The sequence below is a fragment of the Trachemys scripta genome, chromosome 12 (genome assembly GCF_013100865.1).
Source record: "Trachemys scripta elegans isolate TJP31775 chromosome 12, CAS_Tse_1.0, whole genome shotgun sequence".
NCBI classification, from domain to species: domain Eukaryota; kingdom Metazoa; phylum Chordata; order Testudines; family Emydidae; genus Trachemys; species Trachemys scripta.
Window position 1 is genome coordinate 24,569,341 of NC_048309.1, and position 26,123 is coordinate 24,595,463.

Below are 26,123 nucleotides of genomic sequence, written 5' to 3' on the forward strand. Positions count from 1 at the left end.
GTCGATCTAGACCCACTAAATTAACCACAGATCACTCTCCTGTCAACTCCTGTACTCCACTGGATCGAGAACTGTGGGGGAGTCGACGGGAGAGTATCTCCTGTCGACATCGCATAGTGAGGACCCTGTGATAAGTAGATCTAAGCTACGTCGATTTGAATTACACTATTCACGTAACTCAAATTGCGTAGCTTAGATCAAATTTCCCCTGTAGCATAGACAAGGCCTCACTGTTGCATTAAGCAGGTGGTAAATAGCCCATGGATAGAATAAATCCGTGCAAAAAGTATGGTGTGGCTTTTTGGTTTTGAAAAACACCTTAAATTGTAGAAATTAACTGTGTGAAAATGTTCCTTTTAAATCCTATGTAGTCTTCCACATGGCTGCCCCTTCTAAATTTACATGGTGTCTTGCATTTTAAAAACACTGATCCAGAAAGAATCTTATCTTTGCCTAAGTATATTTCTTCCCCTCTGTTTGGAAGCTCATATTTTCCTCTGTAGTGACAAACCTACTTCTTATTTTCATTCTGGTTGACAGCCAAGAGGAGGCAGCCACAGAGTGAGAGATTAGCATATGAATTCTACGAGTTTCAGTCCCAATTCTACTTATGGCTACATATTCTGCTCTCCAGCTCACAAAAACAAACAATCACAGATGAGTGGCCTCTCTTCTACAGTGCAATTAAAAAACTGCAAGCATCTGTAAAAACAAACATTTTATACTAAAACAAATTCTGCAAGCAGGCATTAGAGACCGAAAGATAAATACCAGAGACCGAAGTAGGGTTTGGAATGAAATATTTTCTTAACATAAGAATATTTCACAGATTACAGAATTATAGCTCCAATAAAAAAATAGAAAAGATTAAATACGGAATGTTTGTTACATAAAAAGCTTTTGAAAATTATTGCCACTTACAAGGCAAACCCTAATTTGGCTTTTTTTTTTTTTTTTTTTTTAAAGTACCAGTTTAAGACTTTATACATATTTACAACACCCAAAGGTTCAAAGAAGAATGCCTCAATCAATATATTGAATAAACAAATAGAAAAATAATTTACACTGAGGGAGGTACAGTAAATATTTTTGCTAAGGTGGTCAGTCGGTCTCTCTCTCTGACAGGAAAAGCCCGTGCTCAGTAACCATTCTGGAATCCAGCTTCACTTGTGTCAATATCATGTTCCTTTACAGGGGTGGGAGGAAGAAAGGACATTTAATATAAAGTAAAGTAAATACACTTTAAAGGTGGAGTTTGTTTGGTTTTTTTTATACTTTTACTGATGCAGACTTGGAAGCCCTATTAATGAAACAGCTGATCAGAAGGGGAGACAATCACAATTAACCCAGCAGCCCTGAACTTTCACCATCAGGAATACTCTATTCTCAGTTACTGAGACCAAGACCTTCAAAGGTATTTAGGCTCCTAACTGCTTTTGATTTCAATGGGAGTTAGGAGCCTAAATACCTTTGAAGGTCTGGTTCTAACATCCTTGGTATGAAATCTGCATTACCATAATATTATCAGACTGTGTAAATACTTACCCAGGACTCCTCTGTTACCTGCACAAAAAACACAATTGATAGTACACCTCTACCCTGATATAACGCTGTCTGCGGGAGCCAAAAAATCTTACCGCGTTATAGGAGAAACCATGTTATATCGAACTTGCTTTGATCTGCCACAGTGCACAGCCCCCCCCCCCCCCCCCCCCGGAGCGCTGCTTTACCGCGTTATATCCAAATTCGCGTTATATCGGGGTAGAGGTGTATTTCACTGAAATCACCTGAACTGTGTATCTATTGGTCTGTTTGCTTAATACCCCTATCAACACAACAGCTCCACAAACGAGGCTCTTGCCTTAAGCCAACAATTTTAGAAAAGGAAAGCTTGCCTTACACATCTGTGTAAATTGAGTTTATGTATCAAGTCAATAAGGTAACTCATTTGTGATTCTTACAGACACATCAGAGTAGTAAAAACTTATGAACAGTGCAGGTGACTTCAGCCATGTTATTGTGCGGTCTGAGTTATACAAAGTTTGCTGACAGGACCTCCATGCATCAGTACTCTAGCGTACACAGCAAAACAACCACCAATGAAATGAAGTAATTCTAAAATAGGAGACTGCATTAATTAAGCAATACACATAGTAGTTTCTGTACTTGGTTATCAGTAGTCGGGATCAGGCTTCAGTCATCAGCACATGCCCAGCTGCTCACCATAGGACAAAGGCCTCAATGTAGCAACAATCACTGGGCCTCTTGTAATGGAGGCCAGATGGGCCAATTAACCTATTAGGCTGCCAGCTGGGGGAATTAAGGCTGAAAGCCTAATTAGAGGTAGCTCACCAGTGCAGAAATAGGCAGGGCTTCTATAAAGCGAGGGAGCTGATACAGACAGGGCTCAGGGAAATGACTTGCAGTCATTCCCTGGGAGTAGGGAAGTATGTTTGGGGCTACAGAGGCAGATCGCCTGCAGTTACTCCCTGGAAGGAGGGAGTTTGGGCTGGTAAACACGAGGGGAGATGGGAAGCCAGAGAGTACAGCTGAGAAGTAGAAAGGTGTAGGAAGGAGTCCAGGGGTAGTGTCCCTGTACTGGAACCCAGAGAAGTGGGCTATCCGGGGTTCCCCTACCAGCCATTGGGGAAGTGGCACCATTAGGGCAGTGCATGAGAAGACTGTCTAATCGGTATGGAAAAACGTTGGGTATGTCTACACAGCAAAAGAAAAACTAGTGGCTGGTCTGTGCCAGCTGACTTGGGCTCTCAGGGCTGTTTCATTGCTGTTTAGACTTCTGGGCTCGGGCTGGAGCCTGACCTCTGGGACCCTTCCATCTCAAAGGTCCCAGCCTGACCCCAGATGTCTACAGAACAATGAAACAGCCCCCCAGTCCAAGCCCGAGTTGGTTGGCATAGGCCAGCCAACGGTGTCTAGTTGCTGTGTAGACATACCCGAAGATACCCCAAAAGGGGAAGACTATAGTGACCTGGCTGGAGGACCAAGCCACGAAGACTGAGTACTTTGAGTTGCAAGGAGCGAGAGAGAGACAGTAGGGCATGCAGTAAGCAGCAGAAGGGGGCATCAGACCTGAATGAAGCTAATCCCCAGACACAGCCACAAAGAGGCACCCTTAGTTGTGAGTAGAGCACCCCGGGACAGAGGGTCATACCTAATATCATACTCTCCATTCATTAGCTGTTCTGTTATTAAAACAATGTACCTGATTCAACTTCTTGAACTCCACCACTTGGAAGAAGATGTGCTCCAAGATATGCTTGGCATCTTGCTGCTCCTTTGGGAGTTTGTTTGTTACCCCTAAGATATCACCACATTTTCTGACATAAAACTCCAGGTCGTCTTCAGTACCTAACAAGGACCCACAGAGTGAGGAAGACAAATCACACACACATACACGGTTTGTGTGGTTGAAGTTACGCTGCTGATTTCTACTTGCAATTAAGCACTTGGGGAATTAGCCCCTTTAAAAAAAATTATTCAGTAGGACAATAGACTGCATCTTTGAGGCAAACAGCTGGCACTTTATGGCACTCTTCAGTTATTGAGATGTGTGTAAAAGCTTCATAACCTGTGACATAGGCTTATCATTTCTACTTGAAAATGAAGAAGGATGTGGAAATCATTCATGCATAAAGACATGGACCAGAAAACAGAAGCAAAATAAGAGACCCATTAATATCAAATCAGCTGCAATCCCCCACACTGAGATTCACAGCAGGATCAGGGATTCTGCCTGGCCCTAGTAGATCATAACACTTTAAAGTATTTTTTTGGAGTAATTTCCATCACAAATTACTGAGAGAAATCTAGGATCCTTTAACATTTATGGCTCCAAGAATCATATCTTAGCTACCACAAGTCTGGAAGTCATTCTGGACAATGATTGGGAAAGGAAGGCAGGACACACAGAAAAAGAAGAGTCATGCTGCTGTTAACATTTTGATCTGCAACAGTGCATTATGCCATGCATGTGTGCGGAGGATATTTTCCATGGACTTGATTTCCAGAGATACTGAGAACCCCTACCCTAGATGACATCAATGTGAAGCTGTAGATGCACCGTACATCTGAAAATCAGGCCCTATGTTCCTACTGCATCTAAAATGTCTCAAGTTATTTTGCTAAAGTTTTCCTCAAAAGAATGGGACTTCTGTATAAATATGAATAAAGAAGAACAGGAGTACTTGTGGCACCTTAGAGACTAACAAATTTATTAGAGCATAAGCTTTCGTGGACTACAGCCCACTTCTTCGGATGCATATAGAATGGAACATATATTGAGGAGATATATATACACACATACAGAGAGCATAAACAGGTGGGAGTTGTCTTACCAACTCTGAGAGGCCAATTAATTAAGGGAAAAAAAACTTTTGAAGTGATAATCAAGCTAGGCCAGTACAGACAGTTTGATAATAGGTGTGAGAGTACTTACAAGGGGAGATAGAGTCAATGTTTGTAATGGCTCAGCCATTCCCAGTCCTTATTCAAACCGGAGTTGATTGTGTCTAGTTTGCATATCAATTCTAGCTCTGCAGTCTCTCTTTGGAGTCTGTTTTTGAAGTTTTTCTGTTGTAATATAGCCACCCGCAGGTCTGTCACTGAATGACCAGACAGGTTAAAGTGTTCTCCCACTGGTTTTTGAGTATTTTGATTCCTGATGTCAGATTTGTGTCCATTAATTCTTTTGCGTAGAGACTGTCCGGTTTGGCCAATGTACATGGCAGAGGGGCATTGCTGGCACATGATGGCATATCACATTGGTAGATGTGCAGGTGAACGAGCCCCTGATGGTATGGCTGATGTGATTAGGTCCTATGATGATGTCACTTGAATAGATATGTGGACAGAGTTGGCATCGGGGTTTGTTACAAGCTTGATTATCACTTCAAAAGTTTTTTTTCCCTTAATTAATTGGCCTCTCAGAGTTGGTAAGACAACTCCCACCTGTTTATGCTCTCTGTATGTGTGTATATATATATCCTCAATATATGTTCCATTCTATATGCATCCGAAGAAGTGGGCTGTAGTCCACGAAAGCTTATGCTCTAATAAATTTGTTAGTCTCTAAGGTGCCACAAGTACTCCTGTTCTTCTTTTTGCGGATACAGACTAACACGGCTGTTACTCTGAAACCTATAAATATGAATGTAATCCAACTTCAGAAGTTTGCCTTGCTTACATTTGTTCGTAATCTGCGCAAGACGAGCTTTCTCAGAGGAGAACGTTTCATCTAAGTCAAACAGGTCCAGACTGGGAGGAGGTAATTCTCTGAAAGCAGGTGGGAAAACCTGCAAGAGAAGATTTAATGTAATTGACTGTCAAGTGTTTTTCTTACATGCTGTAGAAAACTAGGAGACAGTTTTCAACTTGGATATCAGTAGAGCCTTTTGAAAAATCTATGATAAGCCAAAACTCCACAATGAACTGAACATATTTCAAAACTTCATTTGTATTTCATATAGGGCTGTCAATTAATCGCAGTTAACTCACACAATTAATTTTTTTGAGCTAATCATGATTAATCGCAGTTTTAATCACACTGTTAAACAACAGAATACCGATTGAAATTTATTAAATATTTTTGGATGTTTTTCTACATTTTCAAATACATTGATTTCAATTATAATACAGAATACAAAGTGTACAGTTCTCCCTTTATATTATTTTTTATTACAAATATTCACTGTAAAAATGATAAAGTAGTATTTTGCAATTCACCTCATATAAGTCTGTAGTGCAATCTCTTTATCATGAAAGTGCAACTTATAAATGTAGAATTTTTTTTGTTACATAACTGCTTTCAAAAATAAAACAATTATAAAACTTTAGAGCCTACAAGTCCACTCAGTCCTACTTCTTGTTCACCCAATCGCTCAGACAAATACGTTTGTTTACAGTTGCAGGAGATAAGACTGCCTGTTTTTTGTTTACACTGTCACCTGAAAGTGAGAATAGGAGTTTGCATGGCACTGTTGTAGCTGGCGTCGCAAGATATTTACATGCCAGATGCACTAAAGATTCATATGTTCCTTCATGCTTCAATCACCATTCCAGAGGACACGTGTCCATGCTGATGATGGATTGTGCTCAATAATGATCCAAAGCATTATGGACCAACACATGTTCCTTTTCATCTGAGTCAGATGCCACCAGCAGAAGGTTGATTTTCTTTTTTGTGGTTAGGGTTCTGTAGTTTCTGCATCAGAGTGTTGCTCTTTTAAGATTTCTGGAAGCATGCTCCACACTTCATCCCTTTAGATTTTGGAAGGTACTTCAGATTCTTAAACCTTGGGTCCAGTGCTGTAGCTATCTTTAGAAATCTCACATTGGTACCCTCTTTGTGTTTTGTCAAATCTGCAGTGAAAGTGTTCTTGAAACGAACTACATGTGCTGGGTCATCACCTGAGATTGTTATAACATGAAATATATGGCAGAATGCGGGTAAAACAGCAGGAGACATACAATTCTCCCCCAAGGAGTTCAGTCACAAATTTAATTAACACATTTTTTTAATGAATATCATCAGCATGGAAGCATGTCCTCTGGATTGGTGGCCGAAGCATGAAGGGGCATACAAATGTTTAGCATATTTGGCATGTAAATACCTTGCAGTGCCAGCTACAAAAGTGTTATGCACACGCCTGTTCTCACTTTCAGGTGACGCTGTAAACAAGAAGCGAGAAGCATTATCTCCTGCAAATGTGAACAAACTTGTTTGTCTGAGCGATTGGCTGAACAAGAAGTAGGACCAAGTGGACTTGTAGGCTCTAAAGTTTTACATTGTTTTATTTTTGAAAGCAGTTATTTTTTGTACATAATTCTACATTTGTAAGTTCAACTTTCATGACAAAGATTGCACTACAGTACTTGTATTAGGTGAACTGAAAAATACTATTTCTTTTGTTTTTTAACAGTACAAATATTTGTAATAAAAAAATATAAAGTGAGCAGTGTATACTTTGTATTGTGTTGTAACTGAAATCAATATATATGAAAATGTAGAAAACATCCAAAAATATTTAGATAAATGGTATTCTATTATTGTTTAACTTAGTATATTTTATTATATATTAGTAGTATTAGTATTATTGTTTTAAAAAAAATTAAAATTAATTGCGCGGTTAATCATGGTTAATTTTTTTAATCACTTGACAGCCCTAATTTCATAAAAATAACTAGATAGTCTACATATTGCCTAGGCACAAGCATGCCAGCACCTCTCCTTTTTCCCATTTCATTTTATTCTCAGTTGTTTTCTTTTTAAATCAATAAAAACCAAGGACAAGAACTAGATCCTCTTCTGGCCTGGTTATTCCTATACAGGGGCCAAGAAACAGCTAGAATCTGAATTTGCAGTTTATCACATTCTTCTACTCAAAGCTGGGACAAAATATGTGTCTGTCCCCTCCACCCCCTTTCTACAGTCAAATTAGCAAGAGGTTCAGTCTCCAAAGCCTGTGATTCCTCAGAAAATGAATGATGCCAAGGTCTGCAATGCAGGGCTCCCTTCTGCAGAAGCTGTGATCCCATCAGCTGTTCTCCTGGCCACTGTTCCCCAGTGAAGAGTTTACTAACAGAAGGCATTCACTTACAGCCAAATCTCCACAGGATTGATAGGTGGTCAAATATTGAGCCTCAGCCCCCCGTCTGCCACATAGCATCTGTTAGACTGAACCCCATGGAGTCAGGCTGAAGATGTTGCACAGCCAGTACTCCCATTTTCTCAGCCAAGATCCACTGGGTCTTGAAACTATTTTCTCACAGAAATAAAGGGTAACATAGGACCCAAGAATATGGACTGTTATGGGCAAGACTTTAAATTCCCAACTGTCAAGCAAGTCACTTTGGTTGCTGTAGGAACCCTTCATTCAGCCACGCTGCTCATACAACTAAGGGTACGTCCAGATTACCCGCCGGATCGGCGGGTAGCGATCAATCTATCGGGGATCGATATATCGCGTCTCGTCTAGATGCGATATATCAATCCCCGAACGCACTCCCGTCGACTCCAGAACTCCACCAGGGCGAGCGGCGGTAGTGGAGTCAATGGGGGAGCCACAGCTGTCGATCCCGCGCCGTGAGGACGGGACGCAAGTTGAAATAAGATGCGTCAACTTCAGCTACGCTATTCCCGTAGCTGAAGTTGTGTATCTTACATCGACCCCATTCCCCCAGTGTAGACCAGTCCTGAGGCATAAACACTAATGCCATATGCAGTATTTTGTATCACTGAGTATATGTGCAATAGGCAACGTTAGCTGAGGTTGACCTGGGATTTAACTTTTATGCCATTTGGCATCACAACCAGAACCACTGCATTAATACTGATTGCTCTTCATTCATGTCTCACGTGACAATAAAACCATCTGGACAATATGAATGTTTGAATTTTAGACTGAAATATTCCAGAAAGGAAGGTTAGTGGTTTAAGTGATCTGATTTGGAAAGCTGTTCTTATGAGACCTTGTAAAAATTGTCTGGAAAGAGACTATGAACACTACTCAAAAATCACTAAAAGCTGTGGTGTCCAACCTGCAGCCTTATGTCCCTCAAAGGCCACTGTGTAAAAAAAGAAAATATGTATTTTGTTACAAACTGAGAACGTGCTCCCTAAGCCACACCTTGTGATTTTTAAGGAATGGGGATAGGAGACACTTTTCCCAAACACCTCCTACAACCCGCCTCACATCTGCGGGAACAGCTCTGATGTGAGCTCAGCAAGGAGGGGAGAAAGGAGAGAGTAGCTCTGGCTGCTCCACTACCTCCTTGTGGGAGCCCTAACGAGAGCAGGATGGGAACCTGACTGCCTCTGCCTGAACCTAGGGAAAGAGTTAAGATACAGACTGTGGCCTCAGGACCTTTCTGAAATAACATTTGGCCTTCAAGTTGGGCACCACTGGCTGAGAGCAATATAAAGCAACTAGGGAGACCTGTGGAAATACTAGATGTATGGAGCATTTTAACATCTTCAGGATTTAGTGGGTTCTGCTGGCAGCAGGTCTCTGTTTGCTTACCCCGTGTGCACTTAAGGTGTTTCATTGTTTTCAATCATATGATCTGACTGAACACACATTCATAGGATCATAAAGAGTGCCACTTCATAAGAGACATGTGCTAAGGCATTCAATGGTTAATGCTCTACTGTTTCTCTGTCTCTTCCATATAGTTCTTTATAACAAAAAGGTTCACATCACAAGGTGGATTCTATGCATCTCAGGGGTCAGTCAGGAGCTCAGTCATGTAAGATTACTCACAGCTGGCTGGAGTGCAGGTAGTGGAGTCTCAAACTGAGGCTGAATGAGCTGGAGAGGTTCATGTTTCACATTCAGCTGTTCATAAGATCTACAATCAAGAAAAAGGCAAAGTCTGAGGGAGAAGATAATACATTTTCATGTATAAGATACAAACTGTGAATTTGAATTTGCCCAGGACACCAAGGTTAACACCCTATTTGTGAAAATATGTCATGGGTTCTTTAATTACCACAATGACACAGTAACTTTGATCTCCGCAACAACTACAAAGCAATTGCTTCTAAAAAAATGGGCAAGCACCCACCCAAAAATGGACAATGCAGATAGATTGCTCAGCTTTTCTATTTGTAACCTATGGCATGTTTAAATCCAAGTATCCCAGGGTGAAAATTCAGGACATCCATCTAATCAGCATCTTACAATAATAAATTAAGAAAGTGAAAGTGTTTCCTTCAGTATATGTATGCTTAAAAACACATCAAGAGGAAATGCANCAGCTTTTCTATTTGTAACCTGTGGCATGTTTAAATCCAAGTATCCCAGGGTGAAAATTCAGGACATCCATCTAATCAGCATCTTACAATAATAAATTAAGAAAGTGAAAGTGTTTCCTTCAGTATATGTATGCTTAAAAACACATCAAGAGGAAATGCAGAATAAGACCAAACACACAAACACTTCATAGGTACTAACTTGATAACTTTAGGGAGGGACGTTGTATCCAGCTGATAAATTGACATATCAAAGAGCGTTGTGAAATCTCGTGGGTTCTCGTCTCCCTCTTGTAGACACACTCGTAGTCGCTCAGACAGTGTGGCTATATCTGGAAGCATTGTATAGTCTGAAATCTGAACACCATGACACTGCTATGAGTAAGGGGAACTACAGGAAATAAGCTCCTCCTACCTTGTACTTGACTTAAAAAAAATAAATAATTTTTTCGACATAAGAAAACTTCAGTTTACACCCTTTTCCTCCCAAGAGTCTTCACAATGCAGGCCACTGTATTTCATTTAGGAATGTCACAGAGAACTATTTAGTTTTATGTGAAAAGAAAGTGAACATGAGCACCGGCTCGCCCCGCTGCAGGTGGAAGCTAGGGTGCCAGGCCAGTCAGTCGGCTGTCCCTGGGGCCCTGGCTAGGCGCAGGGGCGATCAGAGAACCTCTGAGTCCGGGTGTGCCTACCCCCATCCGCAGGTGCTGCCCCTTCAGCTCCCATTGGCCGGGAACCGCAGCCAATGGGAGCTGCGGGGGTGGCGCCTCTGGGCGCGCCACTGGCAGCATGCACCGTGCATAGCCACCTGGCCACATCATGGCCGCTTCTGGGAGTTGGGGAGGAGCCTGCCTTAGCCCTGCTGCGCCGCTGACTGGGACCTGCCTGAGGTAAGCGGCGCCCGGCCAGAGCCTGCACCCCTCACCCCCTCCTGCACCCCACCTCCCGCCCCAGCCCACTCCCAAAGAATGCACACCCACTCCAAACCCCCTGCCCCAGCCATGAGCCCCCTCCTGCACCCTAACTCCCTCTCAGAGCCTGCACCCCAACCCCCTGCCCAAGCCCTGAGCCTGCTCCCACACTCCGAACACCTCAGCCCCAGCCCGGATCCCCTTCCGTGAACCCCTCATTTCTGGCCCCACCCCGGAGCCTAGGGGAAGCTCCGAGCTGCTTTCCCCTGCAGTGGCCCCCGGTAGACAAAAGGTCCATCCCTGCATTAAAACAGATGTTAAAATCAACAGAACTACATGATCAGCAACAAATATTTTCAAACCAATGTGTACATTTTATTTTACAGTAATGGGTGTCTTGCACCAAGGCAGACAGGAATCTTTCTATGCCCAAGACACATGAACTGTGATCTCACATGTCTTGTCCATGTATTGCTGCTTCAATTGCAGAAGGGATGCTACATTTGAATTTCCTTGTCTTTTACTTATCAAGAGGAGCTGAAGGCAGCTCCCGCCATGGTGCTCTGAAGTCAATGGACAAAGACTGCTGTTCTTCTAGTTCCTGAAGCACAAGAGTGTGGGTGTGTCAATTCTACTGCTAATTAATAGATTGCAAGCTTGTCAAATTGACGTTCAGACTAGCTTGTGTGTGTTATTTATAGAGCAATTCCCCCTTCCCCGTGTGTGTAAGGTATTTTCAAGTAAAAGAAAATATATTCATATGCAACATTTTTCAAAAGTTACCCCAAAATTGACAAATTGGCTGGTCTCCACTCAGCTACAGAAATGTTCTATTTGCTACATGTTTGCCCCTGAAGTGTGAGGGCACAGAGCAGAAATGCCAAAGTATCAGACTTGAAAAGTCTCCACAATAAAGTTTAATTTAAACTAAAAAAATCTGGAAAAAGGAATGGTAACCAGTGGCAAATAGGATGCAAACACCTCCATGACTGACATTTTATGATGAATAACTATCCAAATACTGCAGAGAATCCTAATCTACATGTGGCAAAAATGCCAGGGATATCTCCAAAATTGCCCCCAACAGTTTCAGTTTTGAGACCTTGAAGTTCATTCACTACAACATTTGGATGCAATACAAACAACAAAAGCCACATTAGAAGTTACATTAAAATACTGTTTGTTGTTACATATCTCTCTAAAATGTTGAACATTTGAGTCCAGGAGCCAAACTCAAATATCTAGGTAAAAGCTTGACCAGAACATCAGGGTTACTATCCATGCTGTCGTCTCAAAGAGCATAGATAATGAGGTCTGAATCTTGATCTGAGAGACTCCAGATTATGGGGGTTTAAGTAAGACTGTAACTGTATTTTAATGCCTTCTTGTTATCTTCATTCAGTGGCAATTGATACGTTATTACTCATTTGATTTTCATTTATTATAAATGTTTGCTTTTTTTTTTTTTTTTTTTTTAAAGAGTGTAACAAATTAACCTGCTAGAGAGAGATCTGACTTGCCAAGTTGCTGTCTGAAGAGAATTTTTAAACCTAAAAATTAAACAAAACTCTTAAGACTGGGGTAGTCAAATATTTTTTGTCAATGTCCAGATTTCTTAGTCAAGGTATAGTCATGGTCCAGACTCCAGAGAAAATAAATAAATAAATAAATAATAATATGTAAATGAAAAGATTTAGGGGTCCACTCAAAAGCATCTGGTGATAGGGATTTGGCCTGCGGTCCACCTATTTACTACCCGATCCTAAGGGATCTGTAATAAGAACATGGATACAGCTTTTGAACTATGGGGTGCTAGGCAGGTACTTCTGTAATTCTGGTCCTAGTGGATTAAAAGATTATTAGCTATCACACGATGAATGTCTCTTACCTCAGGGTCCTCTGCATCAATCTGATTTAAATGGATGTCCGTGGTTGTGAGCCACTGGAAAAGCACATCCTGTGGAACCACAGATGCGTATTAAGTTTTTGGAGTGTCGAATAATTTACTGTAATGTTAAACATTTAAAAACTCCTTGTCAAATCCACCCGATGGACGAGATGGCGTAAATGTGAAAGAGACGGATAAAACAATAAAGAATATCTGGGGGATAAAACCAGTAATATTAAGAGTATTTGTATTACTTACCAAAGCAACAAAACATGGCAAAGAGTGCACTTTATACTGGATGCAGGTGAATTGCAAGGGAAGAGGATGAAAACCAATTCAGTTCATCCGCCTGAAAAATGTGGGCTGTCTGAAGTTCATAAATGCTCTTGAAAAATGCAATAATAGGTAAATGATTGCGGAATTGTACTTTTATAAGGAATATTTGAATAGGAGAGATTACCAGCTACTGTACTTGGGCAAGGACTATGGGGACAAACTGGCAAGTGCAACTCCATCGACTTCAACTGAGTTGCGTTAACTTAGAGAGGTTAACGTGGCCTTATGTTTTTAACGTGTATTTGTATAGCAATGCAAATCATGACAGTCCTTCATCAGCCAGCCAATCAGAATACTCCTTTCATTATATTTGTTTTAAAAGGACAATGCATAGAGAGGTTAACGAAGCTCAAGATGCAGTTACAAATGAGCATACAAAAGAAGTCATGTTACAAAGAAACACATACAGAAACTGAAAGAACATGTAGAGACAAACTGCCTAATAATCTGGATCAAATAGAAGTGTGTTATCTAGTGGCTAGAACAAGGGAATGATTGTAATACCAAAATTCTCTTCCAAATTCTATCCCTGAATCTTTGCATGAGCAATGGCATGTTATTTAATTGCTCTGTGAATGCCTATGTCACTTAACATGATGCTTCCTTTAAAACAAAAAAAACCACAGACAAGGATGGTAATACATACCAGCCTTTGTGAAGCACTTTGTGATGTTTAAACAAAAGGAGCTGTAAGCGCAAAATAATAATAATAATTGTGTTGCCACATTTCTAGCTGTGACAAATTTCAACTATTTAATGACCAAAAAACCCTACTGCATATTTTAAAAACACACACAAACATAATCATGGTCGAGAGAGCAGAAGCAGCAAAAGTTTTCCAGAGTTCCCCTTTGCAACATACACAGTTGGGTTCCCAACTGCTATCAATGCCTTTGAAAATCTCCCTCACTATTTCAATGCTAAGTCTGGTTCTCCATCCCCCAACTATTTCATAGTGATGCTAGTATCTGTGCTCTGGGAACAAACTACAAGGGTTGGGTGTGCTTGTGAATGTTATGAAAAGACTAATTATAATTTAAAAATATATTTTAAAAGTCTACCATGATCTTGCTGTTTTCTTCTTTATCCAAATATTGGTCACTGAACATGTGGCAAGATCCCAACACTGCCATCTTTCCACCTTGGTTCTGTCAACAAAGTTAACATATAAAAAAGAAAAGTCAGATCACAAATATTCAGAGGATTCGTACCATGCTCTAAACTATTACATTATTTTAATTAGAGGGAAATGGGAACAAGAAGTAGGTATGACAACTTGCAAGAGGACAATCTCTTGACTGTGTAGCATTAGGATAAAATAAATGCATTTTTTTAGCAGGTTTATTCTTTTATTAACATTACCCTTAGAAGTAATGCTCTGTATTTATGGGATTAGAGAGCTATTTCATGGGCATGCCACAAAGCAGAGCAGCAAATAAGATTACATCAACAATAAGCAAATAGTATGTATTTTATTGTAGTTTTTGTCTCCTTAAAAAAAAACAACTCATCAATAGAGCAAGAAAGAATAAGATCTTAACTAAGATTAATACATAGCTAATCTCATGCGCACCTTTCTTGAGTAGTTCAGAGTCAGTATCTGCAAAAGTGAGGCAGGCGTGCATGCAAGTCAACATAGCTTTCAAAGCCCCAGGCTAGCTAACAAAGCAAAGGCACAGCTCTTTATAAGTAGAGTTACAAAAAATGCAGACAAGTATATTTTAATTAGCTGAATTTAAAATGTCATATAAAGAATTATGTAAGATGACACCTCCCACCCCAGAAATATAAGTTTTCAAGACAGCACAACCACCAGTAATATTTCTTCTGGGCACCAAGATTAAAATTCATAGCAAATAATATAACCATAAAAACTGTTGTTGTAAAGAATTTGCTTCAAATAGGGTTCCAGTTTACTTGTACTGAACAAAGGATAAACATAATGGTAAATTTCTGAGTATGAACGGAATGCTTGTACTTTCTATTTAGCTCCTACTTAGTAAATAACCCCAGGAAAGGAAACAACCTAAAGCAAGTGACTTTTATCCCTAACACAGTGGTTCTCAAAGCCAGACCGCCCCATTGGCCTGGAGCGGTGAACCACGGCCAGTGGGAGCCGCGATCGGCCGAACCTGCGGACACGGCAGGTAAACAAACTGGCCTGGCCCACCAGGGGCTTTCCCTGAACAAGCAGCAGACCGGCTTTGAGAACCACTGCCCTAACACATCCTCAGCTGTTACCGTTTCATAGAATCATAGAAATGTAGGGCTGGAAGGAACCTTGAGAGGTCATCTAGTCCAGCTCTTTGTGCAGGACCAAGTACACTAGATCATTGTGACAGACTGTACCCCTATTTACATCCTCTTTACAAAACCATTATACATTTTGTACAAAGTATACCTTGTGAGGTATCACTTGAAAACTAAATCTGCTGAACATTACTGTCCTGGTAAAAATGTGTGGCAACACTGTATGTAAATTTGTAAGATTCTACTGTATAATATTGCTGTGCCAAGTTCCAAAGTTAGAAAAACAGGCCCAAAGCAGTTTTTCAGAGTCAAAAAACATACTGACACCCCGGCCAAGTATCAGCATAATCAAATGGACTATCATGGGCTATCACCTGGTTAAGAGGCCATTCTTTGGCAGGAAGAATGGTAAGAGCGAGAACTTTACATATTGGCAATGGAACAGCTGAGGGGTTTCTGTGTAAACAGACTGACTGTAACCTGAACCCCAGCTGGAGGTAATCCTCAAAGCGGGGAGAAGGGTATAAGAATGAGAAACAGAGGCTCCCAAATCACCTCTCTCTACTCATCTCTGCTCACAGCAGCAACAGCACCTGAATAAACACTGAACTGTGAGAGGGGTACTGGTCTAGAGGCTTCCAGCCAGTAAAGACTGTGAAAAACACAGGGTGAGAAAAATCTTTGCTTTGAATCCATTTAGCTTGCTAAATTAGATACCAATTCTAACTTTTATGCCTCATTATTTGTAATCACTTAAAATCTATTTTTCTGTAGCTGTTAAACTTGTTTTATTATTTTATCTAAACCTGTGTGTGTTTGGATTGAAGTGTTGGGAATCTCCACTTGAGATAGCAAGGTTTGTGAACATCATTTTCCATTAATGAAATGACAGACTTTATACGAGTTTGCATAGTCCAGTAGAGAGCTGGGCAGTACAAGATGCACATTTCTGGGAGAAGATCTGGGACTGAGAAGTTGCTGGCATCACCCTGAATGTAATTAATGAGTGACTGGCCACAGCATTCATGTAATTCAGCTGGAACTGATTTTATATGTTAGAGGCTGTGCGCGCGAGCAGGAGGGGTTGCTCTACCAGCAAAGCAGTGTAAAGGGCATGCCAGGTTGGAGATTTGAGGGGACACAACTGTTCAACAGGTCAGATTGTACCCTCGGGAATGTTACAATCTTCCATGACAGGTGTTTGTCTAACCTGTTCTTTAAAATCTATAATGAGGAGGATTCTACAGCCTTCCTTGGAAGTCTATTCTAGTGCTTAACTAGCTTCATAGACAGACAGATTTTCCAAATATCTAACCTAAATCTCCCTTGCGACAGATTAGGCTGGGGTGGGCAAACTACAGCCTGCGGGCCGAATCCAGCCCACAGGATTGCCCCCCATGGCGCTATGGCCCCCGCACCGCTCTCAGAAGCGGCTGGCACCACTTCCCTGCGGCTCCCGGGCGGGGGAGCAGAGAGCTCCATGCATTGCCCTTGCCTTCAGGCATCGCCCCCCCGCAGCTCCCATTGGCCAGGAACAGGAAACCGCGGCCAATGGGAGCTTCCGGGGAGGTACCTGGAGGCATGGCAAGGGCAGCGCACACAGAGTCGTTCCCCCCACCCCCTAGTGGCCACCGTGCTTCCTGAAGTGGTGAGGCGTGGGGCCAGAGCAGGCATGCAGGGAGTCTGCTCTGGCCCCAGTGTGTGCCGCTGCCACCCTGGAGCCACTTTAGGTAAGCAGCGCCGGGCTGGAGCCCAAACCCCACCTGCACCCCACCTCCCAACTCCCTGCCCTAAGCCCCCTGCCTGCACCTGGCACCCCTCCTGCACCCCAACCCCCTGCCTTGAGCTCCCTGCTGCACCCTGCACCCATGTACCCCAACCCCCTGCCCTGAGCCCCCGCTGCACCCCACACCCTTCCTGCACCCCAACCTCCTGCCCTGAGCCCCCTATTCAAAGTGTATAAGCATACACTCCATTCCACAATCCAAGTCACTAATGAACATACTGAATAGTACCAGACCCAGGATTGACCCTTGTGGGACTCCACTAGATACATCCTCCCAGTTTGACAGCAAATTATTGATAACTATTCTTTGAATACAGTCTTTCAACCAGTTATGCACCCATCCTATAGCAATTTCATCTAGACCACATCTCCCTAATTTAATTATGAAATCAAGATAGATCGTGTCTATTGCTTCCTCCCTATCCACTAGGCCAGTAACCCTCTCAAAGAAGGAAATTAGGTTGGTTTGGAATTATATGTTCTTGACAAATCCAACGGGCTATTCCTTATAACCCTATTATCCTCCAGGTGCTTACAAACTGATTGTACAGTAATTTGTTCCAGTACCTTTCTAGATATCAAAGTTAGGCTGACTGGTCTATAATTGCCTGGTCCTCTTTGTTCCCCTTTTCAAAGATAGGTACTATGTTTGCCCTTTTCCAGTCCTCTGAGACCTCATTGGTCCTCCAATGGTTCCAAAATTGCTTCAACTAGTTCCTTAACACCCTAGAATCAAGCCCTGCCAACTTGAATACATCTCTTTTGGCTTACACTCCTTCTTCCTTGTTAATATTAATTGTGTTATGTATCTGGTCACAATTTACCTTTTCAGTGAAAACTGAAGCAATAGGCATTAAACACTGCAGCTTTCTTGATGTTGTCATTTAAGCGCTCTCATTCCCTGCTACGCAGAGATCTACAATTTCCCTCATCTTTGTCTTGCTCCTAATGTATTTAAAGAACCTCTTCTTACTGCCTGTTATGTCCCTTATTAGATTTAACTCATTTGGGCCTTAGCCTTTCTGATTTTGCCCCTACAAGCTTGTTATTCTTCTGTAGTCCTCCTTAACAATTTGTTCATTTTTCCACTTTGTGTAAGATTCCTTTTAGATTTTCAGGACATTAAAGAGCTCCTGATGGAGCCATGCTGGCCTCTTACTATTGTTCATTTCATTCCTTCACATTGGGATACTTTGTTCTTATATCTTTAAATAGTGTCTCCTTGAGAAACTGCCAGCTCACCTGAACTCGTCTTTCCCTTACATATTCTTCCCATGGGACCTTACCCCTGTGAGTTTGTTAAAATCTGCTTTTTTGAAGTCCATTGTCCTTATTCTGCTGCTCTCACTCCCTCCTTTCCTTAGAAACATGAACTCTATCACTTATTAATCACTTTCACCCAAACTGCCTTCAACTTTTAAATTTGCAGCCATTTCTTCCCTATGTGTCAGAATCAAGGCTAAAATGGCTGTCCACCTGGCTGCTTCCGCTACCTACTGAAACAAAAAGTAGTCCCCAATTCATTCCAATAAATTTATTGGAAATTTTGAATTTTGCTGTATTACTTTTCCAACAGATGCAAGGGTAATTAAAGTCGCCCATTACTACCGAGTCTGTGTTTTGGATATTTCGTTATTTGTTCTCAAAATGCCTCATTCATCTCTTCCTCCTGATTTCCCTATTAAGTTTATCTACTGTTCTTCTATTATTTATTGCTATTCTTTTCCCTACCTCACTTCTCTCAAACAGATTATATATTTTCTTTCTAATCCTTTTCTCTGCCCTGACAGAGATTCTACCATTGTCTTCAGCTTCATCTTCCAGCATTTTGTCTATAATTTCCTCCAGCTAAATAGAAAAAAAGAAAGCCTAATTAAAGATCAGTTCTACTCCCTTGACTTTCATGCTATTTTCTTATATCAAAAGGGAGATTGCCAGGGACAGTACGTGATGAGAACTCTGATGGAAACAACATTTTCTTACCCCCTTTGAGGAAAGAAGCAGACTCTTTAGAAGATCATTAGGAATTTTGTTGAGAATCAAGGGCCAGATTTCTATATAGTCGAGCATGCTACTGTGCTCACAAAATATACAAGCCCTTTCACTTGTGCAGTGAAATCAGATCACACACACCAATTATGAATTAAATGGATGAGCATGCACAGTTATCTGATTTGCACATGCAATTGTGTGCCTAAATCAATTTAAAAGACTGGCTTCAGATTATCAGGTTCTCATCTCACAGACAAGTTTTCATTTAATTTTCTCACTATATCGAAACCAAAGAAAACTTACACATTCAGAAATTTTGGGAAGATAACATTCACTAAATTTAATTAAAGAGCTTTTAAAAAATACATTACACACTTATGCCCTGTCTCCTTTGTGACAAATGTGCTAGCAGCAACTGTGTTTAAATTCACATTTCTGATCCAGTTTCCTTGGCCTGTATGGTCTAGAATTTTTTTCATCTGACAACCCTGTTAAGAGTTCAGTTATTAACTGATGCAACTGGGGGTTGGGATAAGCACTTTACGGTTTAGTCCATAGCACAGTTAAGTCATTATGGTTCTCAGATAAAATATTCCTGTCCAAGGAAAGAGTGCTAAAACTCAGCTAAAACAACAGCAGTGCTGAAACGCAATTCGAACTGGTAAGGTTCTAATCCAAGGGGGATCAAGGCTTTATATGACTTGATGATTAACATATTACAAAAATGTGTGTTTGTGCATGTGATTTCAAAATGACCACATGTATAAACACTTGCTCCATAAATGTAAGTAGGAGTGGTGGGTGAGAAAACTGTTCCATCTTTGATTGCCATGGAAGTAGGCAGGCTGTGATTTGGCAAGTGCTGCCCCAGTCTCCCCTGTCTTAAATGGGCTGGAAACCTTGTAATAATAGGACTTCATGCACTTTTACTGCCTCTAATACTTTATGGGGTCTATTTTACCCATAACATGCATGTGTAACTTTGTGCACATTTAGGGGAGAAGTCCCTACATCACTAAGATACCAAATATAAAATTTCATTGTAACATATTAACCATAAAATTTAAGCATCACATAGTACTTATTATGGAGAAATGTTTGCACACTAGCAAGTACCAAACCAAAGCCAATGGCTAAGATGATGGATACAAAAGCTTCTAATTTCCAAGAGTCCCTACCTCAAAATTGTCTACATGGAGCTGAACTGATAATCTCACTTCCTAGATGGTTACTACAATGGTGGAAAGAGAGTAAAACTGGAAATAAAAAACAAAATCTAAAAGTACATAATCTTTGGTTATCAAACTTTTTTCTTCTTTGAACTCTGTGCAATAGAGCTTTACACAAAAAAGAATCAAGAATTGTCAAGCAGGTTCAAGGGTTTGTAGGTGCATTGGGAGTAGAAACAGGCGTATATACATTTGCCATATCATACTGTTGCATTTCTTTACTGGGGGATGGATAGCTTATTTTATGCAGTATTGTACCTTATAATGGTAAAAAGCCAAAATGGGTCTGTTGAGTGGAAAGCAGACAGATCCTGTGGACAGAACAGCCACTGCTGGTTTCATCACATTCAGTGTGGCACCAAATGGATACACAAAAGTGAGAGCCCTGCAGAAAATACAAGCATTTTATTAGTGTCTGCTAAATTTCAGAGACTAGATTTGTTAACTTTAGATTTGTCAATGATATTCCTGATGTTCAATCCTGCATTGTTTGTTTGTAGTTAGAGGCATTAGCAATATTAACCAAGCTGAGACACAGATTTTCAAATGCATAAGTTGGCACACGTACAAATCATGGTCTGTGTGCATAAATCCTGACTTGTGTCACGGACAGTGCAGGCTCACAAAAGCACACTTTTGAAACCTTGCTGACTAGAATAAGATCTGGGACTCTTTCTAGAGTTTTTTATGGTTGGAATTCTCAGTAAGTTTAAGTGTAACCTTTTGGTTATCTTTCAGATATTCCTAGATATGAGAAACAAGTAGGGGTAATTAACTCTCAAACAAATAAATGCTCTGGAACATAACTATACTAAATCTTTCTACACTTAAATTCTTCCCTGTGATGAGGACCATAATCAGTATAGCCCCCAAAATAAGCCATAAGAAAGAACACAATTAGCTACAGTTTTTATGGAAAGGCTGATGGTTCTTCAGTATTCTTCTGCCCTACAGCAAAATAAAGGAACTACAAGGAGAAGGAAAGAGGGAAACCCACCAAATTTTTCAAGTATATGAGTTTCCCTGGATTAATACCTTCCTCCCCCCTGCCTGCCTTCTACTGAACTCTTCTTGCCTATGCCTAATCCACTCAATTCTACAAGTCTGCAGGGTACTAAGGATGGGGGTCACCATTTTATGTCCTTTAAGCCTTTTCAAATCCACATACAAGGTTGATTTAATCATCACAGGTCTGGACAGTAGGAATAGATGGGACTCCCTTCAGAACCCATCATTGTTACTCTTATACTGGCTGGCAAGCGTTGCTAAAGAATTCACCCATTTAGGCTTGAAACTAGAGAAGCAAGAAGTGGAGACCAAGAAATGCATTAAGACATCTCAATAGAAGCACTGGGTACTTCAGTCATTGCCCTGGCCCGGTAATTTAACACTTTGTGACTGTACTAAATTTTTCCTTTGAAGACGCTGGTGAGGAAAATACACTTACTGTGAGTCATTTCCACTGTTGTCTTCATCTATTATCCCAGGCACTGCTTTCCCTGCAGCTCTGCTGATTTCCCTAGAAGAGGTAGAAACACAAACCTGATTAAAGTTACATGGATTTGCAATAATGTTACTCACAGATCTATATCCCCAAAACGATTACCTATTCAAAACTCCATTGGCGACCAAGGCTTCCTTAGGATGAAAGTACTTATAATATACATTTCTCACCACAGCATCTTAAAGAAAAAAAGAAGAAATTTAAGTCTTTTATGGAGGCAGTTTGTCTAGTGCTTAGAACATGAGATTGAGAGTAATGAGATGTGGGTTCGATTCCTATTTCTAATGCTATAACCCTGGGGATTATTTGGTTCCCAGCATAACTTGGAACAGCCTTAACCTATGGCCCCTTTTTGGACCTGCAGCTTCAGGCATCAAAAGACAGCAGGAACACTTATTTCAAAATTCAGGTGAAGATATGCAGATTAATCACCTAAAATGCAGGCACAATCATGTGTCTACCTGCTTCATTTGAACCTGCAATTATTTGCAAGCGCAGACAGGGAGGCTAGGTTTAAAAACAAAAAAATCTAGTTCAACAAGTTCAATCTTTTATTATGGGTCTTAGAGGTTTCCAAAACTATGATGAACTCAGTACCACTCTGGTGCAATAAAAAGTGAACCCACTAGCCAACTGACACTGAAACATCTGAAAAATGTCTTATTTGGTGAGGACACACTGATTATTTATACTTGGACATTGCAAGAACAGCTGATTGGAATTTTACTAGGCTACAAAAAAAATTCACTGCTGGGTTGAGAAGGAGTATGGAATAACTCAGATCACAGAGTATTTTTTTTCTCCCCTAATAGATATAAACACTTGAGGAAAAAGAAGGCTCATAATGGAAGTGGCTTTGAAACCCTAATTTCTAATAAGAACCATACACGGTTTGCATCTACAAAAGTTCAAGTTACCATTATTGACCATGATTCCATACTCTTCTAACAAGAAGTTAATGTTGGTGTCGTATCGGGATTCACCACCTTCTCCCAGCATCACCAGGATATCCCCACCCTCTTCTAGATATTTCTTCAGAACCTCAAACTAAAACAATAAGATGGAAAGAACACAAGAATACAGTCAGAGGCGCTAAGTACAGAACTCCAAAGAACTATATGGAAATGAGGCATAAGTGGTTTCAGCTACTTGCAACCAACTTGACCCTAAAAGATCAAGAAGCGTTCAAATCTAAATGTATGTAAAATAGGCTTTCCAAACTACAGTGCTATTACAGAAAGTTTTGGGCCACCTTTCTTCTATGTTCCTAGACAAATCTGGAAGCATAACTAACCTGCAAACCATTGTTGGCTTTTTTTCTTTTTTATGAATATTTCTTACCTCAGCTGCAGTGAACTTCTCTCTGGGCCCTGCAGTAATCCACAATTTTACCCCAGCTAGCTTCTCGGATGTGATCTCATCTTTTAAACTATGAATAAGTTAATAAAGACACACATTACATTGTAATTTTAGATACAGTCCACGACTGAATCCTGGGTTGCCTTTACATAAAGAACTAGGCAGAGGAACGCAAAGCAAGTCACTTCAGTCAGTCACTTTACATCTGTTTACTCTGGTTTTAAATTTGATATTTTATTATCCCAAATAAATAAACTACAAATTTGAACTGATGAAGAAGGAAAATAAGTATTCTAGAAAGACACTGTGGCAGATCCACAGCTGATGTAAATTGTTGCCGCTCAGTTGACTTCACTAGAGCTATGGCAATTTCAATCAGCTGACAATCAGCCCCACTCTCTTATTTTCCTGTGTTTTAATTCTGATTACAGCAGGTGGGTGACCAATACCATAAACTTGATGTACAAAGGCTAGGGCTCAAATTATCTTGACACTTTTGCCTATCAATAGATATTTCATGCAGTGCAGATTAGTACACACACATTTGGAACCTCACCATTATCAGCTAAGCTCTGTCCTCTCCATTACCACAGTATCTGAAAGTTCAAAATAAAAGTCCTCCAACACCATGCAACAGCAGAGCTACAGCTAATGTCACTGGGTAGAACCAACGGAAATAATCTTTTTAATTTTCTATTAACATTCCCAAACATTTCTATATTATGAATTACCCCCCAAAGTCAGCATTAAAGTGGTCCCATCTCCAATTAGCTTACATGTAATTACTCATTGATGTCAGTTTCACTCTTGTGCTACAAAGCATGAAAAAGAAAGTTGAAGAAACTCCCTCACCTCTGTATCTTCCATTTACTACGAAGCCTCTTCTGTAAGGACTTGTAACCACTGTTGACAGTGAAAATCTCCTTTTTGGATGCATTGAAGACTATGGTGTTCCGAAGCTCTGTCTCCATAGTGACCTCAAGAATGAAAGGAAAGGAGAGAAGCAAAATTAGAAAGGAAGAGCAAAAAAGGTACTATTTCAGACCAGTCTCTGAATAAGGAATACATGCATGCAGGTGCTGGCTGGCATGGAATGTGTTGGTGCAGGAATGGAACATCTGAACTAGAGGAATTAGGCCTAAAATCTCTTTGCTGTTGTTATTTAAAACCTTTACTGCAATTTTAAACAACATATGGACAGAAGTATGAAATAAAACTAAAACCTACAAGAAACATCCCTACGCAAATAAAAAGGAAAGACAACATCCCAAGAAGTACCCAAGCTTTCTCATTTTGTTTCCTCAATATATGTAATCAAAAAGTTTTATTAGATTCACTAACATTTTGTACTGGAAAAAAAAATGACAAAAAACAACCAATATTAAAATGAGAGCTACAATCTTTAATGTTTTTCAAAGAACAATATGACACCCTTGAGCTAAACTATTTGGGACAAGGACCTTGTCTACTTGCTGTAAAGTAGCTACCATGCGGTTAGAATTCTATAAGTAAAATTAATAACCACAGGGCCGACGCAACCCATTAGGCGACCTACGCGGTCGCCTATAGCACTACAATTTGGGGGGTGGTAACCACGGCGGTATTTCGGCGGTGGGACCTTCTGCCGCCTCTGAGGGGGGCGGCATTTCGGGGTGGCGGAAAAGCTGGCAGCGCTCCTGAATAACCACTACCTCTGGCCCCTCGTACTTGTAGTAGTCTCTTGGAAGTCAGGGTTGAAGCATAATCGCAGAGAATCAGATTGTTAGCTGGTTAAACTTAGACTATGTTGATACTAGCATTTTCTGGCAAGTTTCTCACCATTGCACTACTAACCTGTAGCAGCAAAGGCATTTTTACTATTGAGTCACCTAACCCAGGTCTAAACATAGAGCTAAATCTTTGGGACAACAGGGACGGTCTTTTTGCTCTGTATTTGTACAGCGCCTAGCACAATGGGGTCCGGATTCAGGGCTGAGGCACCTAAGTGTTACTGCAATATAAATAATAAAGCTATCTCCATACTAGAGGGGAGCACAAGGCATGGGGGTGGGGGGTAGAGGGGAAGGGCATAGAGCATGGGGGTGGTGCCCCTTCACCTACCGTCTCCATGGGCAGGGTAGCACAGTGCATAGTGGGAGCTACCCCGACGCACTGTCTCCACGGGAGAGGGGAGGTATACGGTGACCTGCTCTCTCTATGGGACGGAGTGGCACAGTGCGTGGGGGTGGGCAGTGGGGGCTACCCCTTGACCTGCTGTCTCCATGGCCTCCTAGCACCTCCTCTGAGTGCCCCTCCGTCGCCCCGGGGAGGAGTGGGGCGCGAGAGAGGGGGAGCCCGCTGGGCCCCACACAGGAGGGAGGGAGGAGTGAACTTCCAGGCCTTACCCGCGGAGTTGCCACCATCTTCCTGCGCCCCGCCGCCGACCTCGGAGCGGTAACTAAGGGCCGCTCCTTACCTAGCAACCGCCCTTCTGCGCGCGCGCAGGGAACGAATTCAACAGAACACTCTGGCAACCAACGCGGCGGCCGGAGCAGGCTTCACGTGATGACATCACGCCGGCTCCCCCCACCATTCCAGGGGACGGGAAAGTGGCACCTACTATTCCCTGGGACGGGGGTGGAGTTGGACTCTACCATTGTAGATGGGAGGATGGCATGTGCTATTCTCTGCAGTGGACCCGGTAGCTCCTGGTACTCACGGAGCGGCGTGACTCCTTCACCCGCTGTGAACGCCAGCTGCTGCGTGCAGCGCTGCTACCGGCACCCTGCTCCCCGGGCTGGGGGTGCTGGAGTGGAGGGCTCGGGAGCGGGCACCGGGCCAGGGCAGATGTCTCCCACCCCAGGCGGTTAGCCAGATAATGCCCTTCTCACTCGGCGTGCAGGTGCTGTCCATTCCCCCCTCTTGCTTGGGGGGGTTGTAGTAAGCCATCAGTAGGCGGTGATAGTCTCCGAGCCACAGCTGCAAGTGTGAGAGTTTTAAGTTGGTCACACAATTGGGGGGGGGGAGCAGCAGTTGATGCTCCAGCAAATGGACAGCTAGATAGCTCACTGAAAACCCTGTGTTTTTCCTCCCCGCCCCCTCCCCCAGAATTGCAGA

At 41.6% G+C, this 26,123-nt stretch overlaps 1 protein-coding gene across 5 annotated transcripts; it reads right to left on the bottom strand.

Moving 5' to 3' along the window:
• Nucleotides 1–389: 389 nt before the first annotated feature.
• Nucleotides 390–25,580, bottom strand: IFT52 (intraflagellar transport 52). 5 transcript variants are annotated; one of them, XM_034786907.1, is made up of 14 exons: nt 25,483–25,574; nt 23,880–24,004; nt 23,010–23,097; nt 22,586–22,715; nt 21,771–21,846; nt 21,612–21,683; nt 20,423–20,549; nt 13,969–14,055; nt 12,572–12,640; nt 9,972–10,126; nt 9,279–9,366; nt 5,204–5,312; nt 3,224–3,369; nt 393–1,186 (listed from the first exon to the last, which is right to left on the bottom strand). In XM_034786907.1, the coding sequence occupies exons 2-14, from the start codon at nt 23,996–23,998 to the stop codon at nt 1,139–1,141; spliced, it is 1,314 nt and encodes a 437-aa protein (XP_034642798.1). In that variant the 5' UTR covers nt 23,999–24,004; nt 25,483–25,574; the 3' UTR covers nt 393–1,138. The 5 variants fall into 5 exon arrangements, with proteins under 5 accessions (XP_034642800.1, XP_034642802.1, XP_034642798.1 ...); XM_034786906.1 differs by having other exon boundaries at nt 401–1,186; nt 25,412–25,577; XM_034786909.1 differs by lacking the exon at nt 23,010–23,097 and having other exon boundaries at nt 390–1,186; nt 25,412–25,574.
• Between the last annotated feature and the right edge of the window lie 543 nt (nt 25,581–26,123).

What these genes read in the sequence shown, in the direction of transcription:
- IFT52 (XM_034786906.1), bottom strand. An exon ending in AGTAAATGGAAGATACAGAG is followed by an intron (nt 23,098 to 23,879) that starts GTGAGGGAGTTT and finishes ACTTATTCATAG; the next exon opens with TTTAAAAGATGAGATCACAT. An exon ending in AGAAGTTCACTGCAGCTGAG is followed by an intron (nt 22,716 to 23,009) that starts GTAAGAAATATT and finishes TTATTGTTTTAG; the next exon opens with TTTGAGGTTCTGAAGAAATA.